This window comes from Trachypithecus francoisi, unplaced genomic scaffold, assembly GCF_009764315.1.
Source record: "Trachypithecus francoisi isolate TF-2019V2 unplaced genomic scaffold, Tfra_2.0 Contig00144, whole genome shotgun sequence".
Lineage (NCBI taxonomy): Eukaryota > Metazoa > Chordata > Mammalia > Primates > Cercopithecidae > Trachypithecus > Trachypithecus francoisi.
In genome coordinates, this window is record NW_022680492.1 from 99,856 (window position 1) to 126,398 (window position 26,543).

Sequence of the window (26,543 nt, forward strand, 5' to 3'; positions counted from 1 at the left end):
CAGGCATTACAGTTTATAATAGACTTGGAATTAAGTTCTACTTAATGTTATGTCGTGCCACAGGAAACCAGAATTCATCATCTATGAGAATCCCTTTAGGATTTGAGGGCCACTAATACACAGAGGACAATTAAAGTCAATACCTCTTGTGATTTTACTTAGAAAACATTTTGAAATTTATACAAGAAAAAAATGCGACAGCTTCTCTTAAAAAGGAGCCATTCAGATTAAAAATAAAATCACTGTAGGCTGGGCGCGGTGGCTCAAGCCTGTAATCCCAGCACTTTGGGAGGCCGAGACGGGCGGATCACGAGGTCAGGAGATCGAGACCATCCTGGCTAACACGGTGAAACCCCGTCTCTACTAAAATACAAAAAACTAGCCGGGCGAGGTGGCGGCACCTGTAGTCCAGCTACTCGGGAGGCTGAGGCAGGAGAATGGCGGGAACCCGGGAGGCGGAGCTTGCAGTGAGCTGAGATCCGGCCACTGCACTCCAGCCTGGGTGACAGAGCGAGACTCCGTCTCAAAAAAAAAAAAAAAAAAAACCACTGTAGCAAATGATCCAGAAAATGAGGTTTCAGCAAAATGAAAACTAAGAAATTATTCTTCCATAAATGACTATTTGGAAGTTAAATTTCATAATTCAAAATCCAGAAGACACTTAATCTTACTAGAATGAATTACATACCTTCTCTACTTTCTCCTCTTCTTTTTCCTTTTCTTTCTCTCGCTCATCCATTTTTTCAGAAGACAACACAACCATCGTAAGCTTTCTAACAATTGCTTAGCTTCTGCAATTTCTCGTTTGTGTTCATCCATAATGCAATTATCAGCTGGAAGAAGCTAAAAATGGTACATTAAAATTTCATAAAACAGCTAATACCAACTACTTGTTCACATAAAAAGCAAACACTATTCTCAATTGATAAAACTAAAAATAAGAAGTCTAACTTATTTATGACCATTTGCCTTCTAAGTAAATTCCAGTTATTTTCTTATAATTTGACAGAATTAAGTACCTGAATTCTGTACCCCTTTTAAAATCAAGTCGCAGCTCAAAGTTTCACATCTTCTGTCTGATAGAGTCCCTAAAGTAATATAATACCACAACAGTGATGTTTTCCATTGAATTTATTAGTTTACCCAAGAAAATATATAGCAGTTCCATTAAAAACATTACAAATTTCCCCATTAAAGGCTAAACTCCAAATTAAATAAAGCATTGCAATATGGATCCAATAAGGGAAAGGTGAGCTACTGAATAACACAAAGGGATAAATTTAAATCATCTAAATGAAAAATTTTAAGTAGAAAAATTATTAGTAACTTGACATCTCACTTCTAGAAGCTTATTTAACTTAAGTCACAAGCCAGTTACTAGTTTATTGCAAAAGAAAAAGTACTATGTGCATAGTCAACCCTCCATTATGAAAAAGGCTCAAGTATCTCAAGTACAGTCACCTTGTATGAGTGAAAGATGATTAATGTAGACATTTATAAAATAACCCTAACACAAAGAAAAATTCAGGCAACAAACCATCACTTAGTAGTTTCTGCTAGTCACTATGATAAGCTATAAAGAAATGTTCCTGCCCCCTAAAAATGCATAAACTATTTCATTAATTAGGTTTAACATAAACAGTAAATGAAAATAATAACGAAATATTAAACATTATAGATTCCATTAATAAAAAAAAAAAAAGGAGGGAGAGAGAAAAGTCACTATGGACTAGTGCAAGGAAGTAAGTAAGACTTTTTCTCATTCTGTATGTTCTCCCCTGGTAATCAAACACATTTTTATTGCTGTACTTATACACCCAGGTCCTCTTATTTTTTATTTTGTTTTTTATTTTTTTTTTTTTGAGACAGTTTCACTCTTGTTGCCCAGGCTGGAGTGAAATGGCACGATCTCGGCTCACCGCAACCTCCAACTCCCGGGATCAAGCAATTCTGCCTCAGCCTCTTGAGTAGCTGGGCCTCAGGCATGGGCCACCACCCCGGGTAATTTTGTACTTTTAGTAGAGATGGGATTTCAGCATGTTGGTCAGGCTGGTCTTCAACCCCTGACCTCAGGTGATCTGCCCGCCTTGGCCTCCCAAAGTGCTGGGATTACAAGCGTGAGCCACCGCGCCCGGCCATAGGTCCTTACCTTTTACCCAGACAATTACAACTCCCTCTAATGGGCAAACTGTTTCTTCTTATAGTTTTCTCAACTTTTATTTCTGTATATTTTGAGAATATGTCATTAGATACATGTAAAGTTAGAACTGTTTTTATCTTCCTAGTGAGCACAATCTTGTTATTATGAAGTAGTCCTCTTTATCTCCTTCTGCCAAAAAGTCTATTTTGTCCAACAATAATAAGTTTGCTGATACATTTTTCTCATCCTTTTACTATCAACATTTCACTATCCTTAGGTTTAAGCTGTTTCTCATAAAAATAATAAACTCATTTTTAATTCCATTTGACAATCTTTGTCATATGAACGGACCACTTAGTCTGCTTACATTTACTGTTAAATGCAATCATAATGAGTAATAAATCTATCATCAATTTGTACTTTCCACATATGCCGCTCTATACTTCCCTGTAAAGTCATACCTAGGTTTTTAAATTCTCCCTTTTCTGCCCACTTTTCCATATTCTCAGTTTCTATATCACATCTCTCCTTTAAATACTAAATGGCTCTCCACTCCCAAGAGAAAAATCCAGATTCCTTACTATGTCACTTAAGCCCTTAGCAGTTTAGCTCTTCTCTATTCCATCCTCATTCCCCCTATGCATCACCCTAAGCTCCAACCACTCTGAGCTTCCTGACAGTCCCATAAAGGGATAAAAAAGCCCTTTCAAATCTCCTGCCTTGGCTGGGCATGGTGGCTCATGCCTGTAATCCCAGCACTTTGGGAGGCTGAGGCAGACAGATCACCTGAGGTCAGGAGTTCAAGACCAGCCTGGCCAACATGGTGAAACCCCATCTCTACTAAAAATACAAAAATTACTTGGGCATGGTGGCGTGTGCCTGTAATCCCAGCTACTTGGGAGGCTGAGGCAGGAGAATCGCTTGAACCGGGAGGTGGAGGTTGTAGTGAGCTGAGATCGCACCACTGCATCCCAGCCTGGGTAACAGTGAGACTCTGTCTCAAAAAAGAAAAAACAACAACAACTCCTGTCTTTATACTCAGTTAATTCTACTTACAAAGTTTTCTACCATTTCAGCCTAGATGACCCTACTTGTCTATCAAGATCCCAGTTCAACATCATTAGTTTGGGAAAGTCTTCCAAAAGCCCCCCAGACAGATACGGTCACTATCTATTCTGAGCTTTGTGAATATCTCCAATAGAGTACCTATTAAATAATGCAAATTTTTTTTTTCCTTTGCTAGACTATGACTGCTTCCAAGGTAGAGACCAAGTTTTACTCAACTCTGTAGCCACAGTATACAAAAATAGGCAATGATGTTAATAAAGTGATTTCAAAGGCAGTGACGATGATCACCTTTGGACATATTTGTTTTAAAATAATAGATATCCTAATGCAAAACCTAATAGAAGAGGAATTTATACACTATTAGCCTAGATTTTCAAACTGATGGCTAAACTTTTGTTAAACTAGAGGTCAACTGCCACAATCATGAACTCTTCTACATCCTGGGTCCAGCAATAAAAGCATAATAGTAGTCATTTAGTGCACACGAATAACACAAGAAAAATATTTTTTAAATATACTAAATATAAAAATACACTAATGAAGTTCTCCATTCATCCTGAATGCCTAAAATTAACAGTTTAGAGAGAAAGAAGCAATATATAGGTAACTCTGTATTTCCCATCATTGTAGATAATAAAAAGGCTTTAAAAACCACATTGGTTAGAACTTGGCCTCTCTCCCCATGAGCTATGCCTTGATGACAGTTAAGAACTTGAATTTCATATCCAAACTTAAACTCTGTAAAGGTGACCAAAAAGGTATTTAATTTTCATAGACTGCCAAAGAACTAAATTCATTCACTTTATAAAATAAACAAAAAGCAACAATGTATTGGGGCTTCAAAGAGTAAGACTTGAGAACCTAGAACCAACCCAATCCTGGGGGTGCTATGTGGCTACCTACTCCTCTTCCCTACCCTTGGGACAGACAACCAAATATTCTTAGCAGCCCACTTGACTTACATGTACATAAAGATCATCTAAATCAATAAGATTGAATTGCAGAAGTACTGCTGCAACTCTGTATAAAGATGATGGTGTCTCGCCATTTGGTTCCTAGAAATATAAAAAAAAGTTTCCACTTAGTGCAGAAAGGACAATTAAAGCAATATCCTTCACCTACCAATAATTAAGAACAATTAGATCAAATACTCTAGGCCAAGAAAGTGCTTCACTGCTCTTCCTTATCTTACCAAACATCTGAATTCAATACAAGGATTATTATGCCAACATCCCTTTTCACATTGGAACATCTTCTGAAGAACACAAGGAAAGTAATTTCAAAAATGGACACAATTTACAGTGCAGGTTAACATTTAAATAAAATCTCACAACTGAATAGAGTGATATTTTATAATGCACAAGATTTAGTCTGCAGTTCTGTTTATATGTGTGTTTTTTTTTCTGTTCTTTGTGTGTTTTTTGGTTTTAGGGTTTTTTTTTTGATACAGGGTCTCACTCTGTCACCCAGTCTGGAGTGCAGTGGCATGATCACGGCTCACTGCAGCCCTGACCTCCCAGGCTCAAGCGATCCTCCCATCTCAGCCTCCTGAGTAGCTGGAACTACAGGTACATGCCCCCACACCCGACTTTTTTTTTTTTAAATAGAGATGGGGTCTCACTATGTCGCTCAGGCTGATCTCGAACTCCTGGGCTCTAGTGATCCTCCCACCTCACCCTCCCAAAGTGATGAGATTACAGGCATGAGCCACCACGCCTGGCTGATACATGTGTGTTTTCTTAACTTGCTTTTTCAAATTAGTTCTCAGTGGAGACGCAGATAGACAAACTAACAAGTGCAGAAGAACCATCAGCGTTTGCTTTATATTTTTCTTCCTTTAATTTTATTTCTTGGATTTTATACTAAGTATATCTGGCTGTCAGTTGATGTTCCCCACAAAACAGGTGTACATAAATATTACAGATGAATAAATCGATGTTTTAAAGTACAGAATGGCAAAGTCAATTCCAGGCTAGCCATGAGGACCCTACATAGAAACATAAGAATCTTTGAGGCCGGGCGCGGTGGCTCAAGCCTGTAATCCCAGCACTTTGGGAGGCCGAGACGGGCGGATCGCGAGGTCAGGAGATCGAGACCATCCTGGCTAACACGGTGAAACCCCGTCTCTACTAAAAACTACAAAAAACTAGCCGGGCGAGGTGGCGGCGCCTGTAGTCCCAGCTACCTGGGAGGCTGAGGCAGGAGAATGGCCTGAAGCTGGGAGGCGGAGCTTGCAGTGAGCTGAGAGACGCCACAGCACTCCAGCCTGGGTGACAGAGCGAGACTCTGTCTCAAAAAAAAAAAAAAAAAGAATCTTTGAATGCTATGAATTTTCAAACCTAATTTGCATACTGCTGAGGTCAGATGAATGGAACAGTGACGTGAGAATAACTGGCAATAACTAACTGGCCAAATGTAAATAAAAAGCAAACAGTAACAATACACTATGTTCTTTTTATACTCAATACTGAAAATGAGACCTGTGTATGTAAGGTTCTTCCCACAATTGTGATATTATGCAAATAAAATACAAAGCTAACCAAACTAATGTTTATCATTTATAGAAGGCATTGTTTCACTCTATTTTTAAAAAACAGATGAGATGTCTTCAATGTAACAATAGTTTCCTAATTCTAATTTGTTTACAGGCCAGGCACAGTAGCTCACGCCTGTAATCCCAACACTTTGCGAGGCCAAGGTGGGCAGATCACCTGAGGTCAGGAGTTTGAGACCAACCCGGACAACACAATGAAACCCCGTCTCTACTAAAAATACAAAATTTTTTTTTGTAAAAATTACAAGAGACAATGAAAGACATAATGATAAAATGGATAACCCATTGAGAAGATATAACAGTTATAAACATACATGTACCAAACAACAGAGTCCCAGAGTATTTGAAGCAAACATTGGCAGACTAAAAATACAAAATTTTTTGTAAAAATACAAACCCCGTCTCTACAAAAATTAGCTGGGCGTGGTGGTGGCCACCTGTAATACCAGCTACTTGGGAGGCTGAGGCAGGAGAATCACTTCAGCCCAGGAGGCAGAGGTTGCAGTGAGCTGAGATCATGCCACTGCACTCCAGCCTGGGTGACAAAGAGAGACTCCATCTCAAAAAACTTTTTAAAACATATAAAAATAAATGTTTATAAATGGTTATTTAGTATCAAAACAGTTTCCCATAAAAACCAATTGTTGCCAGGGTTTCAAAGCAAACTTTCAAAAGCTTATTTAACTTATTGACAACCTCTCCTCCACTACCTGACTTGAATGTACCAGGGTCATGTTCATTACTCCCTTCATTCTTGTTTAAATAAATCACCACAATATGCCCCACACTCTCATCCACATACTGTTACGCACAATCCTGTTCTGTCCCATCATACCTTTCCACATCCTTGAAATACTTCCACAGAATCATATGGAATTCATGATCCATTGTCAGCAAAATTCCCTATATCCAAACCTCTCATCTAAAGGTTCTTTTCACCATGGTGCTCACACAGAACCTGGTTCACCCTGAGAACAGCACTGCCATTGTAACCCAGTTAAATGGTAGCTGTTTTCCTCAGACACCTCACACTACCAGGCCTAGAGGTGATGTGGCAGTTTTCTTTTTACTTTTTATTGTTGCTTCCAGGCTATTCTCCCTCTATCCTCCCGGCTTTGAATTTCATATCACACACTACTCCCTCACTATTGTTGCAATCTAGTTTCAATCTGTTGTGGTCAGAGATGATATTTTGTATGATTTCAACCGAGACTTGTTTTGTGGCCTAATATATGGTCTATTCTAAAGAATGTTCCATGTGCATTGAGAAGAATGTAGATTCTGTTGTTGGGTGTAATGTTCTATATGTATAAAAAGTCTAATTGGTTTATAATGTTGTTCAAGTCTTCTATTTTCTTACTCATCTTTTGTCAAGTAATGGTTAGTTGTTCTAACCATTAATGAAAGTAAGGTATGGAAATGTCCAATAATTACAGAACTATGTTTCCTTCAAGTCTGCCAATGTTTGCTTCAAATACTCTGGGACTCTGTTGTTTGGTACATGTATGTTTATAACTGTTATATCTTCTCAATGGTTATCCATTTTATCATTATGTCTTTCATTGTCTCTTGTAAAAACTTACTGTCTTAAAGTCTACTTTGATTATTAGTATAGCCACCCCAGGTCTCTCCAGCATAATGCTTGCACAAAGCATGTTTCCATACTTTCAGTTTCAAGCTATTTATATCTCTAAATCTAAAGCGAGTTCCTCATACACAGTACATAGCTGGATCATGATTTTTTTATATATTCTGCAAAACTCTTGCCTGTTAATTGGTGGAGTTTAATTCATTTACATTCAAAATAATTATAGATAAGGATGAACTTTATCATTTTGCTAGCTGTTTTCTGTCATATTTTTGTTCCTCATTTCCTCTATCACCACCTTTTTTGTTTGATTTTGTGTGTTTGCACCATTCTGATCCCCTTCTTCTCTTTTGTTTAGTTTTTAATTATTTTCTTAGTGGTTCCTTTAGGTATAATAATTAACATGTTAAACTTAAAACAACCTAGTTTGAATTAATACCAACTTCACTTCAATAGTGTACAAAACCTCTGCACCTATACATCTCTGCCCCTCCCCATCTATTGTTAGTCACAAATTACATTTTTATAGTATGCCATTTGACAGATTTATAACCTGGGTGATGGGATGAATTGTACCCCAAACCTCAGCATCACACAATATACCCAGGTAACAAATCTGCACATGTACCCTGAGTCTAAAATAAAAGTTTAAATTATTTTTTAAAGATTCATAATTATTTTATGTATTTGTCTTTTAAGTCATATAGGAAAAAAAGAGGAGTTACAAACCACAAATGTAATAATACTGGCTTTTATATTTTACCTAGAGTTACTTTAACCAGTGTTCTTTCTTTGGCTTGGCTTCTTCTGCCTGCTCAAAGCTACTGTTGAACCTCTACAGTGAATTTTTTATTTCAGTTATTGTACTTTTCAACTCCAGAATTTGTTTGGTTCCTTTTCATAATTTTGTATCTCTTTATGGATGTTCTCTATTTATTTGGTGAGACAGCACACTCCTGGTTTCCTTTAGCTCATAAAGCATTTTAGGACTATTGATTTAAATTCCTTATCTAGGCCGGGCACAGTGACTCACACCTGTAATCCCAGCACTTTGGGAGACCGGGGCAGGCGGATCAATTGAGGTCAGGAGTTCAAAACCAGCCTGGCCAACATGGGGAAACCCTGTCTTTACTATAAGGACAAAAATCAGTCAGGCATGGTGGTGTGCACCTGTAGTCCCAGCAATACTCAGGAGGTTGAGGCAGGAGAATCACTTGAACCCAGGAGACAGAGGTTGCAGTGAGCTGAGATTGTGCCACTGCACTTCAGCCTGGGTGACAGAGGGAGACTCTGTCTCAAACAAAAAAAAAAAAAAAAAAAAAAAAAAAAAAAAACTGGACATATTTAATATTATGTAGCAAGTACAAAAGATTTAAAATGGTACACCTGTGTAGGACACCCACCAAGAATAGAGCGTGCAGGACCAGAAGTTACTCTGGGTAAGTTAGTGAGTGAATATGAAGGTCTGAGACACTGCTGTACACTATTAACACTATATTTTATAAACACTATATATTTAGGTTAAAATTTTTTTAGCATTTCTTTCTTCAATAAATTAAATTAAGCTTAGCTTACTGTAACTTTTTTACCTTATAAGCTTTTTAATATTTTTTAACTTTTTGACTTTTTTGTAATAACGCTTAGCTTAAAACACTTTGTACAGCTGTACAAAAATATTTTTTCTTTATATCCTTATTCTGTAAGCTTTTTTGTATTTTTAAGACTTGTTGGCCAGGTGCGGTGGCTCGCACCTGTAATCTCAGCACTTTGGGAGGCCGAGAAGGCGGATCACCTGAGGTCAGGAGTTCAAGACCAGCCTGACCAACATGGTGAAACCCCATCTCTACTAAAAATACAAAAAATTAGCCAGGCTTAGTGGCAGGTGCCTGTAATCCCAGCTACTCGGGAGGCTGAAGCAGGAGAATGGCTTGAATCCGGGAGGCGGAGGCTGCAGTGAGGCCAAGATTGCGCCATTGCACTCCAGCATGGGCAAGGAGAACAAAACTCCATCTCAAAAAAAAAAAAAAGATTTAAGCTCTTTAAACATTTTTGTTAAAAACTAAGACACAAACACACACATGAGCCTAGGCCCTACACAGGATCAGAATCATCAATATCACTGTCTTCCATCTCCACATCTTTTCCCACTAGAAGATGTTTAGGGGCAATACCACTCATGAAGCGGTCATCTATGATAACAACGTCTTCTTCTGGAATACCTCCTGAAGGACCTGAGACTCTTCTTGAGGAGGTGTCACTCTTTTCAGAAATATGTCCATGCCATGATGGTTTGCCTGTCACAGATTTGCTTGTAAGTAGATAATGCACCATGTACATTCCTCTCTATTAATAAAAACCTTGGTCAGTGTTGGGGTCCATGTTTTCAAACTTTTTTTTTTTTGAGATGGAGTCTTACTCTGTCGCCCAGGCTGCAGTGCAGTGGCATGATCTCGGCTCACTGCAATCTCCACCTCTTGGGTTCAAGCGATTCTCCTGCCTCAGCCACCCTAGTAGCCAGGATTACAGGTGTGCACCACCATGCCTGGCTAATTTTTCCGTTTTTGGTAGAGACGGGGTTTCACACGTTGCCCAGGCTGGTCTCGAACTGCTGACCTCAAGTGATCTACCCGCCTCGGCTTCCCAAATTGCTGGCATTACAGGTGTGAGCTACCGTGGCCGGCCCATGTTTTCAAATTTTTTAAGGAGCTTGCTGAAAAGCTTCTGCTAAACCCTTTACTGTGAATTTTCTTGGGGGTTGTTCTCCTGTAGTTTCCTTTTCTTGGGCCTCTTCTTCAGCTATGTGTTCCTGTTTCATTATAATCTTACGCAACCACTGTCATATATGTGGTCCATTGTTGACCGAAACACCATTGTGCAGCACATAACTATACTTCCCTACCTCCTCTCCTAAATTCCAATACCTCCTCTCTCATCCTCACAGCTGATGTCCTTGCTCTCAGTAAGAAAATTAGATCAATTGGACTTCTACAAACTCCCAATCACACCTACCCAACTATACCTACATATATTGCCTTTATACCTCTTATGATAAACTCTCTATCCTCCTATATAATGTTAATCCACCCACTTAAGCACCAAACTCCATTTTCTCTATCCTCAAGAACACCGCTCCAAATAATTCTCAACTCTCTCCCCTGTATCACCAGCTTTCCCCTTTCCACTCAGTCGTACCCATCAGCAAACAAACGCGTTCTCTCTCCCATCTTAAAAAATCTCTCAAGCCCACTCCCTTGTCATCTACCATCCCATTTGTCTGTACCCCTTTGTAGCAACTGCTTGATAAAGTTGTCAATTGTCAATGTCTCCAATTCTACTCTTCTCATTATCTCTTATATCACCCAATTCCACCAAAACTGCTAGTTTTGACCTCCCTCCAATGGTCAATTTTCAGTCCTTCAATGACCTATCAGAGGCATCTGACAGTTAATCATTCCTTCCTCTATTTAGCTTCCAAAATGCCACATTCTCTGTTTTCCTCCTACTTTACAAGTTGTTCATCATCTACATTATTGCTGGTTCCTCTTCTTTTCCTAGACCCTTAACACTGAAGTGCCCCAAGACTTAGTCCTTGGCTCTCTACTCTTGCCTCTCGGTATACAACCCTTAGTAATTTCATCCAATGTCATATCTTTAAATAGCATCTACATGCTTTTGATACCTACATTTCTATTTCTGGCCCGGTCTATTCTCTTGAACACCAGGTCCATATATCCAATTATTTACTCAGATCCATATATCGATTATCTACACTTGGATGTCGAAGAGACATCTCAAACTTAACATGCACAAAGTGAATTCCTAATTCTCACTCCCAACACTCCAAACCCAATGCACCTGAAATTTTCCCTAAGTTGGTGACAACACTATCTTTTTAACTGCTCAGTCCAAAAACCTCAGCATAGTCCTTAACTCTACCCTCTCATATCCTGTATCCAATCCATCAGCAAACACTATTGCTTTACCTTCAAATACATTCAGAATCTCATTGATATCCACTGCTGCCACACAGACTGATCCACTGAAAATCTAAGTAATCACACACACACACACACACACACTTTCTCTCTCTCTGTCTCTCTCTCTGTCTCATCACAGACACACACACACACACACACACCCGACTCACGTCACCATTGGAGGTTGCTATTAAAGAAACTCCTTACTCTGATAGCTCGCAATTAGTGGGAACATATTAATCATTTGTCCTGCCTTTCCAGTAGGAACTGTATTTCAAGGAAAGCAAACAGCCTGAGTTAGTAAGGGACAACTCTTCTTTATTAGAAGAATGACAGCTAATAAATATATAGGGCATGATAAAATTAGTAAATCATCAATTTGGAAACCCTAAAGGGAAAGCTGGCTCAAGCAAAGGTCATCCATGGATTCTAAACCATTTAACGTAAAGTTGATGACAAACTGTATACTCCCAGGTTGCCAAAGTATCAACCTGCAGATAATTTGTTATTGAAGGGAAAGGCGGTGGGGGTGGGGGGTAGGGGGGGTGCCATTGTATAACTGAGGGATCAGACTGTCACAAACTTACTGAACCATTTAAAGACAGTCAAACATTAGATGTTACATAATATCACAATCTATAAAGTATTTTTGCCATTAAATATTTTACCTGAACATAATCAAGTCTTTAGACCTCACTCCAAGTATATAACAAATACAGGAAATAAAGAACAAATAAGATGAAAAAGCAATTAGATAAATCCAAAAAGATGAGGTCTTCTAGGAACGGCCTCATCAATAAGTCGATGCCATGAAAAAATGGAGAAGGTGGGGAACTATTCTAAATTAAAAGAGAAGGAGAATCTTGACAATCAAATACAACATGTGGTCTTTGATTAGATCATCATTTGAACAGACCAGTTGTAAAATGCATTTTGGGGACAATTTGGAAAATATGAATACAGTCTAGGTTTATTATATGACAGTAATCTAGTTATGTTATGAAATTGATCCTGGAGGATGACCTGAGGTCAGGAGTTCGAGACCAGCCTGACCAATGTGGAGAAACCCCATCTCTACTAAAAACACAAAATTAGCCAGGCATGGTGGCAGGCGCCTGTAATCCCAGCTACTCAGGAGGCTGGGTCAGGAGAATCACTTAAGCCCAGGAGACGGAGGTTGCAGTGAGCTGAGATCGCACCATTGCGCTCCAGCCTGGGCAACAGGAGCAAAACTCCATCTCAAAAGAGAAAAAAAAGGAAAATGCCCTTCCTTTTAAAAACTGTAAACTATAGTATTTAGGAAGAAGCTTTCATGATTTTTTAACATAAATTAAAATTTTTAATATGGCAACATGTTAATAAATTTAATTGTAAATAATGGGGTTGTAAGTATTCATTATACTATTCACTCTTTTCTACATTTGAAAATGTTCACAATAAAATAAGAGAGAAACAAAATGTAAAGCTAAGTTAGATCACATCACTACCCTACTCAAAACCCTCCACTGGCTTCACTCAGTATCAAAATCAAAAACCTCGCACTGACTCTGTGATCTCATCCCCCGCATCTCTGACCTCATCTCCTACTGTTCTACTCAATCACTCTGATACATCCACACTGATCTCCTACTTTTGTTCAACACGTCAGGCATGCTGACACCTTAGGGCCACTGCAGTGACTGTTCCCTTAGCCTAGAGGCTCTTCCTCAGACATCTACACAGTTTACATCCTCATATCCTTCATGTCTTTGCTTAAATCTCACCTTTTCAATGAGTATTCTCACTATTCTAGTTAAAACTGCAACCTACCACTCCTGATCTTATCTTGCTTTGTATTTTTCCCCATCTCATTAATTATTTTCTAACATATAATTTACTCAGAATCTAAACATCAAAAAAGTAAGAATTTCTGTTTACAGATGAAGCCTTAGTACCTAGTATACTACCTTGCACAAATATAGATGCTCAATCTATATTTCTTAAATGAATGAATTTGGGTATGTATAATAGGGCTGAACCATGGTACTACCATTACTATCACTGTGTTTTGAATCCAGAAATCAAAGGGCAATACAGATGAGACTTATCACCTCCTCCTCCTTTCCTGTAACGACAATCCAGACAAGTTTGTCTTCTGGTACCTTCACAGTTTCTTGTACTCCCTTCCTGTGGTGTCTCTCATGCTGTCCCCAAGTCCTCTACTGTACAAGTGGAGTATCCCTCATCTAAAATGCCTGGGACCAAAAATGTTTTAGATTTGGGAATTTTTTTTTTTTTTCAGATTTTGGAATATTTGCATACTGGTTAAGCATCCCAAATCTGAAAACCCAAAATCCAAAATGCTCCAATCATCTCCTTTGAACATCATTCAGTGCTCAAAAAGTTTTGGATTTTGGAGCTTTGTGGATTTGCGATGCTCAACCTCTCACTGTCGTTGATACCATAGTATAATACTAGCATTAAGGGGGAAAAAAGAAGCCTATTAATCCAAATAAGACCCAGCTGGTCAAAATATGAGTTGGAGAAAGGGACTGTGAACATTTTCAGGAGTGATGGGAAAGGGGGATGGTGGAATTACACCAAGGACCAATACACAGATTGGCCATACATGCTTGGGAGCCAACACTCAAGGTTACATCACCTAAGCAGTTCCTGATTTTCACAGCTTTCCTTACTTTACCTTCAGGCCACAACTTTTCAAAAATATCTGACATTTCTTCCCCTACCCTCAGTGGCCCTTAAGAATGCAGATTCTCACAATGACAAGACTTTTTTTTTTTTTTAAAGACAGAGTTTCGCTCTTGTTGCCCAGGCTGGAGTACAATGGCGCGATCTCGGCTCACCACTACCTCCACCTCCTGGGTTCAAGCAATTCTCCTGCCTCAGCTTCGCGAGTAGCTGGGATTACAGGCATGCGCCACCATGCCCGGCTAATTTTGCATTTTTAGTAGAGACGGGGTTCTCCACGTTGTTCAGGCTGGTCTCAAACTCCTGACCTCAGGTGATCCACCTGCCTCGCCCTCCCAAAATGCTGGGATTACAGGCGTGAGCCACCACGCCCGGCCCATAAGACAGTTCTAACAATAGAAACAAAGGGATGGTATTACATAGAGCAATATGAGGGTTAGTCATTCCAAGAACAAGTTATTTCTAAATTAAGTATTTCTTGGCTGAGCATTTCTTATACAAGAAAAACGGTCATTGTCTACAAAAAAAAAAAAAAGGATTATTCAAATACTGTCAACCCCCCTGGGTATATTTTAATTCAGCTCAAAAAAGTTACATTATTTATAAGGAATGGTTTTATACAAAAAGATTTTAATTCTAAAACTTACATTCAACTAACTTGATGTTATGCAGTAGGTCATCATTATTCACTGTCATATGCTCTCAAACCTACAGTCTCCAAAGCCCTAATTTATATTTTAATTAATCATGCACAAGTTAAATTTCAGCCAACCTGTCACTAAAGCAGTTGGCTTCATGTACTCAAGCCCAAAGCAATCATAGTGGCTCTTAAAATCTGATAGAATGCTTGAATCTCTTTCCCAATACCAAGAGTGGACGTTCTGAGATGGAGTTTCACTTTTATTGCCCAGGCTGGAGTGCAGTGGCACGATCTCGGCTCATGGCAAGCTCCGCCTCACAGGTTCAAGAGATTCTTCTGCCTCAGTCTCCAAAGTAGCTGGGATTACAGGCGCCCGCCACCATGCCCAGCTAATTTTTTTGTATTTTTAGCAGAGGCAGGTTTTTGCCATGTTGGCCAGGCTGGTCTCAAACTCCTGACCTCAGGTGATCTGCCCGCCTCAGCCTTCCAAAGTGCTGGGATTACAGGCACGAGCCACTGCACCCAGCCTCCACTGCTCATTTTTGAACAAAGGTATTGTGCTCCTGCCCAAAAACCCTACCATGTCTCTTGTTTGGTATTGAAAAGCTATATGCTTTTAAACTCTTGTCTGCTTTCCCTTCTGTCTGCTGCAGCATCCCAGATCATAGAAAATAAAAGATGAGCAAAGGCAGTAGGTACTATGTCATTTAAGAATACTAAAAGGAATTATCTTATTAACCTGACCTCACACTCCAAGAGTACAGAAACAGACACTCCTCTACACCAGAGTAACCTCAGTGCCTAGCAAAGAGCATAATCATAAACATTCAATGAATGCTTTCTGACTAGCTGACTATCCCAGGCAAGTAAACAAATTAGCAGAGTTATACCAAAAGGTAAATGGAGGCCTTATTACATTAAAATCCTCCATGCTATCAAGAGAATTGTCTTCCTAAAACATAGATCACTCATTTATAATTAGTGAGCATTTACTATAGGCTAGGCAACAAACTAATCCATAGGAATCAGTAAAAAATAGAACCTGCCCTATATGGTTTACAATCTGGCAAAGGAGATAGATACAATTTATTCTAAGATAACCTGATGGGTGTTAGAAGTTATGTGTCAAGTTTTACGAGAATACAGATTAAGAAGTGACTAATTCTGCACGGGTAAAGAGTCAGCTAAGCCTTTACAGAGCAAGCAGCATTTGCTCTTAAGGAATAAATAGGAGTTCACAAGATGAAGAAAGGAGAAGTGAGAGGGTTGGGTAAGAATAGTTTTTTAGTTATAAAGAACTACAGGAACAAAGGTTCACAGCAATATCTATATCTAAGTTCAAGAAATGGCTAGTCACTTAATATGACCAGAATATTAGATTTAAGAAAAAAAAAAACTATAAAGATAAGGCTGGAAAGAACAATGCCAAATTGTGAAGAGCTATTTCTGCCACACTTAGAAGTTTGAATTTCATCCTACAAGTAAAGGTTTTTGACCAGTGAAGTGACTCAGGTCTCTTTTAGAAAGCAACAGTAACAATAATATGAAAGATGGATTGAAGTAGACATAATCAGAGACACAGATTAGCTTGACAGCTATTTTAGTGGCTTAAGCAAATGATACAAGATGTGCCTTGAATATTTATTCATGTCCCTAAAAAATTCCAATAGCCATTGTTTATAAAATAAAATTCTTGATCTAAGCACAGTGGCACATGCCTGTAAGTCCCAGCTACCTGGGAGGCTGAGGTGGGAAGATAACTTCGGCCCAGGAGTTTGAGACTAGTCTGGGTGAGATCCTATCTCAAAATAAAAAATTATTAAATAAAAATAAGATTCTAACTCTTAACACAGTATTCAAAGTCTGTGACCATCTAAAGTACACATACCTTCCCAATTTCATTTCCTGTCCCTTCTTTTCCCATCTTATAACCCAGCCACATTAGACTATGAACCATTCCTTCTATCTCTTAAATATATTCACACTGCCACATCTTTATTCTCCCACTGTTTGTTACTTATGCAGAGAAAACCTTAATGAACTCCTATTCATCCTTCAAGGACCAGGTTTAAAAAAAGATACATCTACAAAGTCTTCCCTGACTCCACCTCTCCCAGGGCAAAACTTAATAATGCTTTCCTCTAGGCTTTTCACATAACATCATTCATACTACCAATATAGTACTTATCACATTGCATTGTTAGCTATCCATTTATCTATCTCTTCTGCTAGAATGCCTGAGATGAGACCAATCATTTACAAATAAAACAAATTAAATTATACAAACAAGATTAAGAAATTAATCTCTAAATATATATACATACACGTTTTTCTTTACCTGGTAAAACTTGAATTTGAACCCAAGAATATGACACAGTGTTTGCGGTTCACACATACTCATGTAAGATTCTAACAAAGATATAAAGAAGTCGTCGTGTTCTGGCCTGCATTCAAACACTTCTAAAATGACATCCAAAACTCTATTGGGATCCAGATTAAAGCATCCTGCAACAGATGAGATATACAAAAATTTTAAAATGATTATACATCATTTCTAGTGAAGCCATTAACTTTCAGGGATAACTCATATAGCAAGATAAAAATGATTTTAAAAACAACTTCCTTTACAAATTTGCTTCCCCTCTCCCAGAGGGAAATAAATCCACTACACATTTTTACAGATGAGAATGTGACTTTCCCAGAATCACAGAACAGATTAATGACAGACCTGGGTTGGTATAGTCCAGGACCTGTGATACTAGTCAAATAAACATTCCTCTATGCCACACTTTGCCTCATCAGTTCTTGATTACTCGGGCTACTGAAACAGGTCCACATTATTAATTCTTGGAAAAACACGAAAATCAAACAATGCATTTTACAAATTAAGCAACTAAAGGGTTTTTTTTTTTTAATGTTTTAGGCAGAAGTATTTGGAATATTGATAAACAGTTAAAAGTCCAGGTTCACAAAAGTGGACTATCATTTTTAAAATCATTTTTTTATTTTATCTTACATATACTACAGAACTATAAAATATAACACTGATTTATATCCATGGCTTTTAGTAGCATTCTGAAGGGAAAAGTGGTATTCTATTGATACTTATAGATCAAAGAATACCAAGGGAGTTGGAGGCTCCTGGTTTACGTCAGTTCCCACATGCCTTTCATCAAGCTGAATGGGATTCTAGTATTTAAAATATGTGTATTTCATTAAACACAGTCCCTAAATGCAAGCTAACCACTTCATTGGGCCAAAAAATAAACACTGATTTCTTCTAATACTGGAGGAGAAAAGAACTGTGATAAATTTCGGGACGTATGTTAGATCTAAACACTTATACCTTATGGATGAGTTAGGGGATTTTTCCAAGAAAATTCTTATATAACCTATTCCTGTCCAAACCCTTTTGTAAGATGGTATCTCCAGTTACTTCTATCGCCTCTACACTTATTCATATTAAATGCTATAAAACTAATGTCATTTCATGCTTCATACTACCTTAGCAATCACTTAGAAAACCAAATCCTCCAAATGCAAGTTTTCCCTCTTTTTATGAGATCCAAACTTAAGAACACATTTTCTTCTGCTTCTCATCATACTAAGGAGAAGGACTAAGGCAGTGAGCATGTCTTACTCAAAAAAAGCTCTATATTTTCATAAACTCTCCAAAAAGACGTTTCCCTGAAGTTCTAAGAAGAAAACTTCTAAATATTTTTATCTACCTCTGTACTTCCAAAAAGTACGGCCTATGAATATAAAAGTGATTCCAAAATAGCAATTAAGATCCTTAAATGCTGCTGATAGCAATGTAAAATGGTACAACCACTTTGTAAAATTGGCAAGTTTCTTTAAAATTTGAACTTACACCTACCATGTGACCCAGCCTAGGCATTTACTCAAGAGAAATAAATGTCTAAGTCAATACAAAGATTTGTACGCAAATGTTCACAGCAGGTTTATTTGTAATATACAACACTCCTCAAATGTCCATCAACATATAAATGAATAAACAACTTGCCGTATAGGATAAGTGGAGTAAGGATAAGTACAGTGGACATACTCAGTAATAAAAAGGGAAGAACTATTGATATAGGCAACAGTATGAAAGAATCATAAAATAATTATGCTGAATGAAATAAGCCAGACAAAAACAGTACACACTGTATGAGTCCATTTATAGACAAATTCTAGAAAAAGCAAATTAATCTACAGTAACAAAAAGCAGATCAGGCCGGGCACGGCAGCTCACGCCTGTAATCCCAGCATTTTGGAAGTTCGAGGCAGGTAGATCACTTGAGTCCAGGTGTTTGAGACTAGCCTGAGCAACATGGCAAAACCCTGTCACTACAAAAAATTAGCCAGGCATGGTGGCACATGCCTGTAGTCCCAGCTACTCAGGAGGCTGAGGCGGAAGGATTACTTGAGCCCAGAAGGCAGAGGCTGCAGTGAGCCAAGAAGAAGAAAATTGAGGGGGAATGGGAGAAATCTGCACTATCTTGTTTGTGGTGTTTTCACAGATGTATACATCTGTTAAAACTCAAAGTGCACACCTTAAATATGTGCATTTTATTGTATGTCAGTGAAGCCTGAACAAAGGTGAAAAATGCCTTCACACTGCTGTAACACTGATGATACATTATGGAAGTAAGATCTAGCAAATTCTCAAATCATGTCACTTCTCCTACATTAACTAATATTTAAAAAAAGTCACTAAATAAAAATGAATTAACACTCTATCATAGAAGATAAAAGAGACACTGAATATAATTTTTGACAAACTGGCTGGCTTGTAATTACCCATTAAGCTACATACACAAAACTCATAAATAAAGAACAGAATAGCAAAAAGTTAGATTAAATCTTTTAAGTGCTTCATTCACATTGCTTTTAAGTTTACATTTTCAGTATGCTGAAACGTGAACCACTAGCATTATATTTTATTTAACAGCATTACTCCATCAAGGCTATTCTATCAGTGACCTTTACTGTCAACTACCCACTTTCTTTCTAGGTGCAATTTAATGCAGTAATCTGAAACAAGAGTTATGCACTTTTATTTATAACAGGCATCATCTTTGCATCTTTCATTAAAGAAAAACTGGCTCATGAGTTTTCTATTACTATCTCAGGTGCCATAAGTCCAATTAATTTTATCCATCAGATAGAAAAAGTAGCCAATTGAAGGTTTAGAAAACTATTTTCATTTACTTTTATGTATTATTATTTTTAGAGACAGGGTGTCGCTCTGTTGCCCATGCTGGAGTGTAGTGGCACATTCATAGCTCACTGCAACCTCACACTCCTGGGCTCAAGTGATCTTCCCATCGCAGCCTCCCAATTGGCGAGGACTACAGATGCACACCAACACGCTTAGGTAACTTTTTGTAGAGATGGGGTCTCACTATGTTGCCCAGGCTGGTCTCAAACTCCTAGTCTCAAGTGATCCTCCTGCCTTACCCTCCCAAAGTGCTGGGATTGCAGGCATGAGCCACCATGCCCAGCTGAAAATTATTATTAAAATCTTAGCGTTTTAAGTAACAGTTAAACTAGTTCATATACAGTGAGACTCTAATAATAATCAGTAAGTTTGAATATTCAAAATGTTTCCCTAATGGCAGCTGTAGTAGAATACAAGCAGTCTTGTATGCAAACATCTTAGAAAGGTTTTTGTCCAGCCCAAGCATTGATAGTCATGTGATCTTTAGAAAGATCATAAACCTAGCTCCCTACCTTTACCACCAGCTACATTAATACACACACAAACTTATATATATTTACATATACATACATACACACACACACACACACAAACACACACACATATGCCTTTATGCCTTTTGAGGAACAAACAAGAAACCATATTTAAAGAGAATAAGTCGAAAAATAAAGAAACTGCAAATCTACAACGGCCATAGATTCCCTCCTTCATTTAAATAAGTATTAAATAACTACCCACCATGTGCCAGGTGCTTGTGATTCTCCGGGAAAATAAAGAGAGGAGAGAGGGGGGATAAACACACAGGCAAGAGAAAATTTCAGGGGTAGTGGAAGGAATGTGCATTATCTTGTTTGTGGTGTTTTCACAGATGTAAAAGTCAAATTGTACACTTTAAATACAAGCATTCTACTATATGTCAATGAAGCCCCAATAAAGCTCAAATTTTACAGTGATTAATGGTTACGCTACCCTTGAGGAGAGTTCACACCTTTTGAATGATACATCTTTGAAGAAATGCACTAAAAAGCAACTGGAGTTTCCCCAAAGATAGAAAAAATGGCCAGTATGTTACAGCGACACCGACTAGGGGCAAGAAATATGGTCAAACTGACAATGACCGTCGTAGAAATTAGGCCAAATTGAGATCTTAACAGGAAAATAAAAGACCAAGAGAGTATTGCAGACATAACTAAGAGAGATGTCCAGCCTATAAATTTCAGGCAAGAAAACGGAATTATAGCCTCAATCATCATGTTCATGAGAGAATGGACCTTAGGAGATTAAGAAAATCATGTTTTTAACAAAATGAAATGATCTATCATGTAGAAAGAATTTCTTTAGAAGCAAACTAATAAAAATCTATGCTAGACTATTTCTAAGAACACTATTTGCAAAAAAAAAAAAAAAACTGCACATCTCAAAGCAAGAACCAATGAATAACAAAATAAAAGTATGATCTAAAAAACAATAACAAGGGCAGGCAAGGTGGCTCACGCCTGTAATCCCAGCAATTTGGGAGGCCAACGCAGGTGGCTAGCTTGAGCTCAGGAGTTTGAGATCAGCCAGGCCAACATGGCAAAACCCCATCTCTACAAAAAATACAAAATTTAGTGGGCATGGTTGTGTGTGCCTGTAGTACCAGCTATTTGGGAGGCTGAGGTGGGAGGATGGCTTGAGTTCAGAAGGCAGATGTTGCAGTGAGCCAAGCCTGTACCACTGCAATCCAGCTTGGGCAACAGAGCCAGACCCTGTTTCAAAATAAAAATAAAATAAATAACAACAACAAAAAACCCCTATAGTTGGAAACACCAATTGCTGTCTTCTTTTTCATACCACAAAGGGAAAACTTCTAACATATAGCCAAGAAACTTCAACAATGTAAAAACTTAAGTAAAGAAGGCAGCCAACTTCCCTTTCAAAGAAATGAGAAAGGTGGCATAATAAAATGTGTCTAAGCTGAATGGACCCTATATTCAGATTGAACCAAAGATAAAATACTAAGTACACTCAAAATCATGTAGTCAAAGGGGTAAAATGTCCCATAATCTATCCAAAAATAAAAATCGTTTGGCTTAAGGATTTATCTTGTTTTTAATGTTACTCTGGTCACTTGAGAGACTGAAAAGGCAAAGACTCTCACTCTACCCTTCCCTAGCCAAATCTATACCCTTTGACACCAGGCAACAAATGAAGGTCTTGAGGTTTGATAATGAAAGCTCTGGTTCTGTGAGTGAAGGTAAAGGGGTTAGAGCCTAGGCCAAAAAGGTCTTGGACCACTAAAACCTAAAACCAGGAAGAACCATTTTCACTCTCTAAAGCTACGCTCAAATAAGCTAGCTCCGTAATTAGTTGTTAGGCAGAACTTTTGATTTAGAGCAAGAATCAGCACTACGGCTTGTGGGTTAAATCCATTCGGCTGTCTGTTTTCGTAAATAACATTTTATTGGCACACAGTCACATTTATTTATGTACTATCTATAGCTGTTTTAATACAGCAATGGCAGAATTAAGTATTACAACAGAAACCATACGGTCCACAAAGCCGAAAAATATTTACTATCTCACCCTTTATAGAAAACACTTGCTGACCACTGATTTAGAAGAAAGGAAAGGAAAGAACACTTAGCAACCACTTGTTTTTATTATATATATTTAAAGTGTACAGCATGATGCTCTGATTTTTTTGAAGGGCATCCAAAAGAGTTCTTACAGTTTAGTTCAGCAAACAAAGGAGTCCACCTGTGATGATATCCTTTCCTCTATTTCTAAAAGATTTTTTTTGCCATCTTCAAGCAATGGTCACTTGTATGGTGTCTATGACTTGGCAGCTCAACAGTCTACTGTACACTATTCATTACTATTTAATAAGTTGTTCAAATTTAGTGTCAGATCACAATCACCATGCAGATGCACAATGGTTCTGCTTCCTTGCTTGCACATGCACTAAATAGCCCCAAGCTATCTGGCAGAATATAAAAATGTTGATGTGCCAGAATCTTTTAGGAGCAAATAACTGCCTTTTTTTTTTTTTTTTTTTTTTTTTTGAGACACTGTCTCACTCTGTCACCCAGGTTGGAGTGCAGTGGCGTGATCTCAGCTCACTGCAACCTCCACCTCCTGGGTTCAAGTGATTCTCCTGCCCAAGCCTTCAGAGTAGCTGGGATTATAGGCACGTGCCACCATGCCCAACTAATTTTTGTGTTTTTAGTAGAGACAGGGTTTCACCATGTTGGCCAGACTGGTCTCAAATTCTAGACCTGAGGTGATCTGCCCACCTCAGCCTCCCAAAGTTCTGGGATTACAGGCTTGAGCCACCGCATCCAGCCAAATAACTGTCTTTTAACTAAAGGATGATAAGCAAGGATTTATCCTGGTCAGACCAAGTACCCTGAAAGTATGTGCACCTAAAATGTATACTGCCCAAACTAGGTATCAGTTTCTGACACTGGCTGGTGAAGGAGGTATTACCTGTCTAGACTGTTCCTAAACAGAAAACAATGGGAACAAACACAGAGAAACCCATCCAAAGAGGCCATGAAAAATAGGATGCTGGTCAGTGAGCTGTTCTGGACAGATATGACAAGGCCTGGATGAAGTCTGCACTAAGAGGGACTCCAATAAATGCTAACAACACTGAAAGAATAGTCATTGGAATTGAAGTTTCAACCTCTATTTTCACATCAATGAAAAGTTTCATTCAGGCTGGGTGTGGGGGTTCACGCCTGTAATCCCAACACTTTAGGAGGCTGAGTCAAGTGGATCACTTGAGGCCAGGAGTTCGAGACCAGCCCAGCCAACTTGGTGAAACATCGTCTCTACTAAAAACACACACACAAAAAAAAATAGCTGGGCATGGGAGGCCCACGCCTGTAATTCCAGCTACTCGGGAGACTGAGGCTCGAGAATCGTTTGAACCTGGGAGGCAGAGGTTGCAGAGAACCAAGATCGTACCACTGCAGTCCAGCCTGGGCAATGAAGCAAGACTCTGTCTCAAAAAAATAAAAGTTTATTTCTCAGACAATTAAAGGGAGGAGGAAATCACCTAGTCAGAGATAAATAAACACTGAGACAGGGAGATGAACTTTCTAAAATTCACCATGTCAGGAAAAAGAGGCTAAGAGTCAGTATAGATTATACGAGAATAGAGGAAATATTCATTCCTTTTATACCCAGTACTTATTTATCACCTACATACCAAGTATTAAGGATAAGGTACTGGCCGGGCGCAGTGGCTCACGCCTGTAATCCCAGCACTTTGGGAGGCCGAGGTGGGCGGACGACGTCAGGAGATCGACATCATCCTGGCTAACACGGTGAAACCCCGTCTCTACTAAAAAACTACAAAAAATTAGCCAGGCGTGGTGGTGGGTTCCTGTAGTCCCAGCTACTCGGGAGGCTGAGGCAGGAGAATGGCGTGAACCCGGGAGGCGGAGCTTGCAGTGAGCTGAGATCACGCCACTGCACTCCAGCCTGGGCGACAGCGCAAGACTCCGTCTCAATTAAAAAAAAAAAAAAAGAAAGGATAAGGTACTAAACAAAACCCCAGTCCTCACAGAGCTTACATCACAGGGGGAGGGGGAAGAGGTACAGAGCATATTATATTGTGATATGTGCAAAAACGAAAAAAATCAGGGAATAATAGGGAGTTTTGACAGGGGTGGGCAGGGAAGGCTTCACTAAGAAGGTGACATTTGAGTACTACTTGGTGGGTCAGAATATAGGTTTAGCCCAATAAATCAAATTGTTTATACTCATAGACTGTCCATATACCTCATGAGCTTACAATTGTGTTACACTGTTTTTCAGAAATAGGATCATAGCCTGTTCTCCCTGAGAGCAAAGTTCAAGAAAAGTAAGTAGTGTACATTTTCTAGTAAGATAAAAGCACACCTTCAAGAAATCCCTCTTTGAAATGTTCCCAAAATAACGAAGGAATAAAAAGGTATAAACTCACAAGAAATAGAGAAACAGATGTCAACAAAAAAGGATATAAAGTAAAAAAAAAAAACATAGCACAGAATTTTTATGTGGGGAATACTATCTTAAGTAAGTACATGACAGGATACAAGGAAAGACAAACTTATAGCAAAGCAGCACTGACAAGCTTCTCAAGCCAGATCAAAAAACACTCAGGAAAGTGTGGTGCCTACCCTAGAAAGAACAGAAAGGGGCTGGGCACAGTGGCTCAAGCCTGCAATCCCAGTACTTTGGGAGGCCAAGGCGGGCGGATCACCTGAGGTCATGAGTTTGAGACCAACCCGGCCAACATGGTGAAACTCCCATCTCTACTTAAAATACAAAAATTAGCTGGGTGTGTTGGCAGGCTCCTGTAGTCCCAGCTACTCGGGAGGCTGAGGCAGGAGAACTGCTTGAACCTGGGAGGCAGAGGTTGCAGTGAACTGGGATTGTGCCACTGCACTCCAGCCCAGCCGACAGAGTGAGACTCCATAGAAAGAAAAGACAAGAGAAGACAAGACAAGACAAAAGAACGAACAGAAAGGAACTAAGGAACCACCACAGGAAGGTTTCTAAAAATGAGTCACGGCCACACAGGTAAGCAAGAGTCCCACAGCCCAAGGGGGCCACCCATCTTGATGTTAAATTGACAACTGGAAGAAACAGCAAAGAAACTAGATCAGCTGCCAGAACTAGATTAACTTCAAAGGCTATTTAGTCGGGCACAGTGGCTCATGCCTGTAATCCCAGTACTTCGGGAGGCCAAGGCAGAAAGATCACTTGAGCCCATGAGTTCAAGACTAGCCTGGGCATACCGAGACCCCATCTCTTTAAAAAATAAATAAAAATTTTAAAAATAAACTAAAAGCTACTTACTTGCTGGTAAGAACAAGGGTGATTATAGTAAATCTAGTTTTAATTGGATTCCTACACAAAGCACCAGAGGAAGGAGATAAGGATTGGAACACCTTCTCCCTCTTTCTTAGTCATATATAAACTCCAAAAAACAGAGAAAGAATCAAGAAGCTGATGATAAGCACCCCTAAGATACAACTAGTGAGGCACAAATATGACTCCTCTGGCAGGTCTCAAGACCCAGGTACCGCAAAATCTTCCCTACGATAGCACAACACCTAGCAAATAATAGAAAAAAACTATTTCCACCTTAGGAAAATCTGGATTACCCTATTTTTCTAGTGCTCATTCATCTTTTCCAAGAAGTCAACTACTTCTTCCAATGCTCAATGCAAATAAAAAGAAAAAGTAATGCTACTGGAATTCTACTTAAAGAGTAGGGAGAATAAAAACTTCCCTGTTACACTTTTACAACAGCTGTTGCACTTACTTTAAAAGGCTATTATAAAGATAAAATATGCATCAAAGTCCCTTGTAAAGTTATTTTGAAAAAAGTTCAAAATTACACATCTGTAGGTTTCAAAAGTTCACTGAAGATTTACTGTATTAAAGTTTCCATGTTTGCTTTTTGGTCCTCCATAAAATGGTTGAGAAATACTTAAAAATAGAAATACCAGAGAAACGTAGGGCACTGTATCAGAACAGTCCATTCTGTTCTTTGTCATCCATTGTCTTTTGAAAGCGTTGGCTTACCACTCAGGATCCCCTCCACAAAAAAGAAAGACTAGACAGAGCAGGACCTAATATTAACATACAAGTAATAGTGACAAAAAGATTTCTCACAAATATCATG

The 26,543-nt window shown here is 38.7% G+C and overlaps 1 protein-coding gene across 1 annotated transcript in view; it reads right to left on the reverse strand.

Annotated features, from left to right (window-relative positions):
- Positions 1-26,543, reverse strand: part of THOC2 (THO complex 2) — a 120,640-nt gene that overhangs the window by 56,173 nt on the left and 37,924 nt on the right. Inside the window, 4 exon segments of the mRNA XM_033185831.1 lie at positions 689-780; positions 783-843; positions 4,171-4,263; positions 16,994-17,160. Of these exon segments, the coding sequence (XP_033041722.1) occupies positions 689-780; positions 783-843; positions 4,171-4,263; positions 16,994-17,160 (413 nt within the window).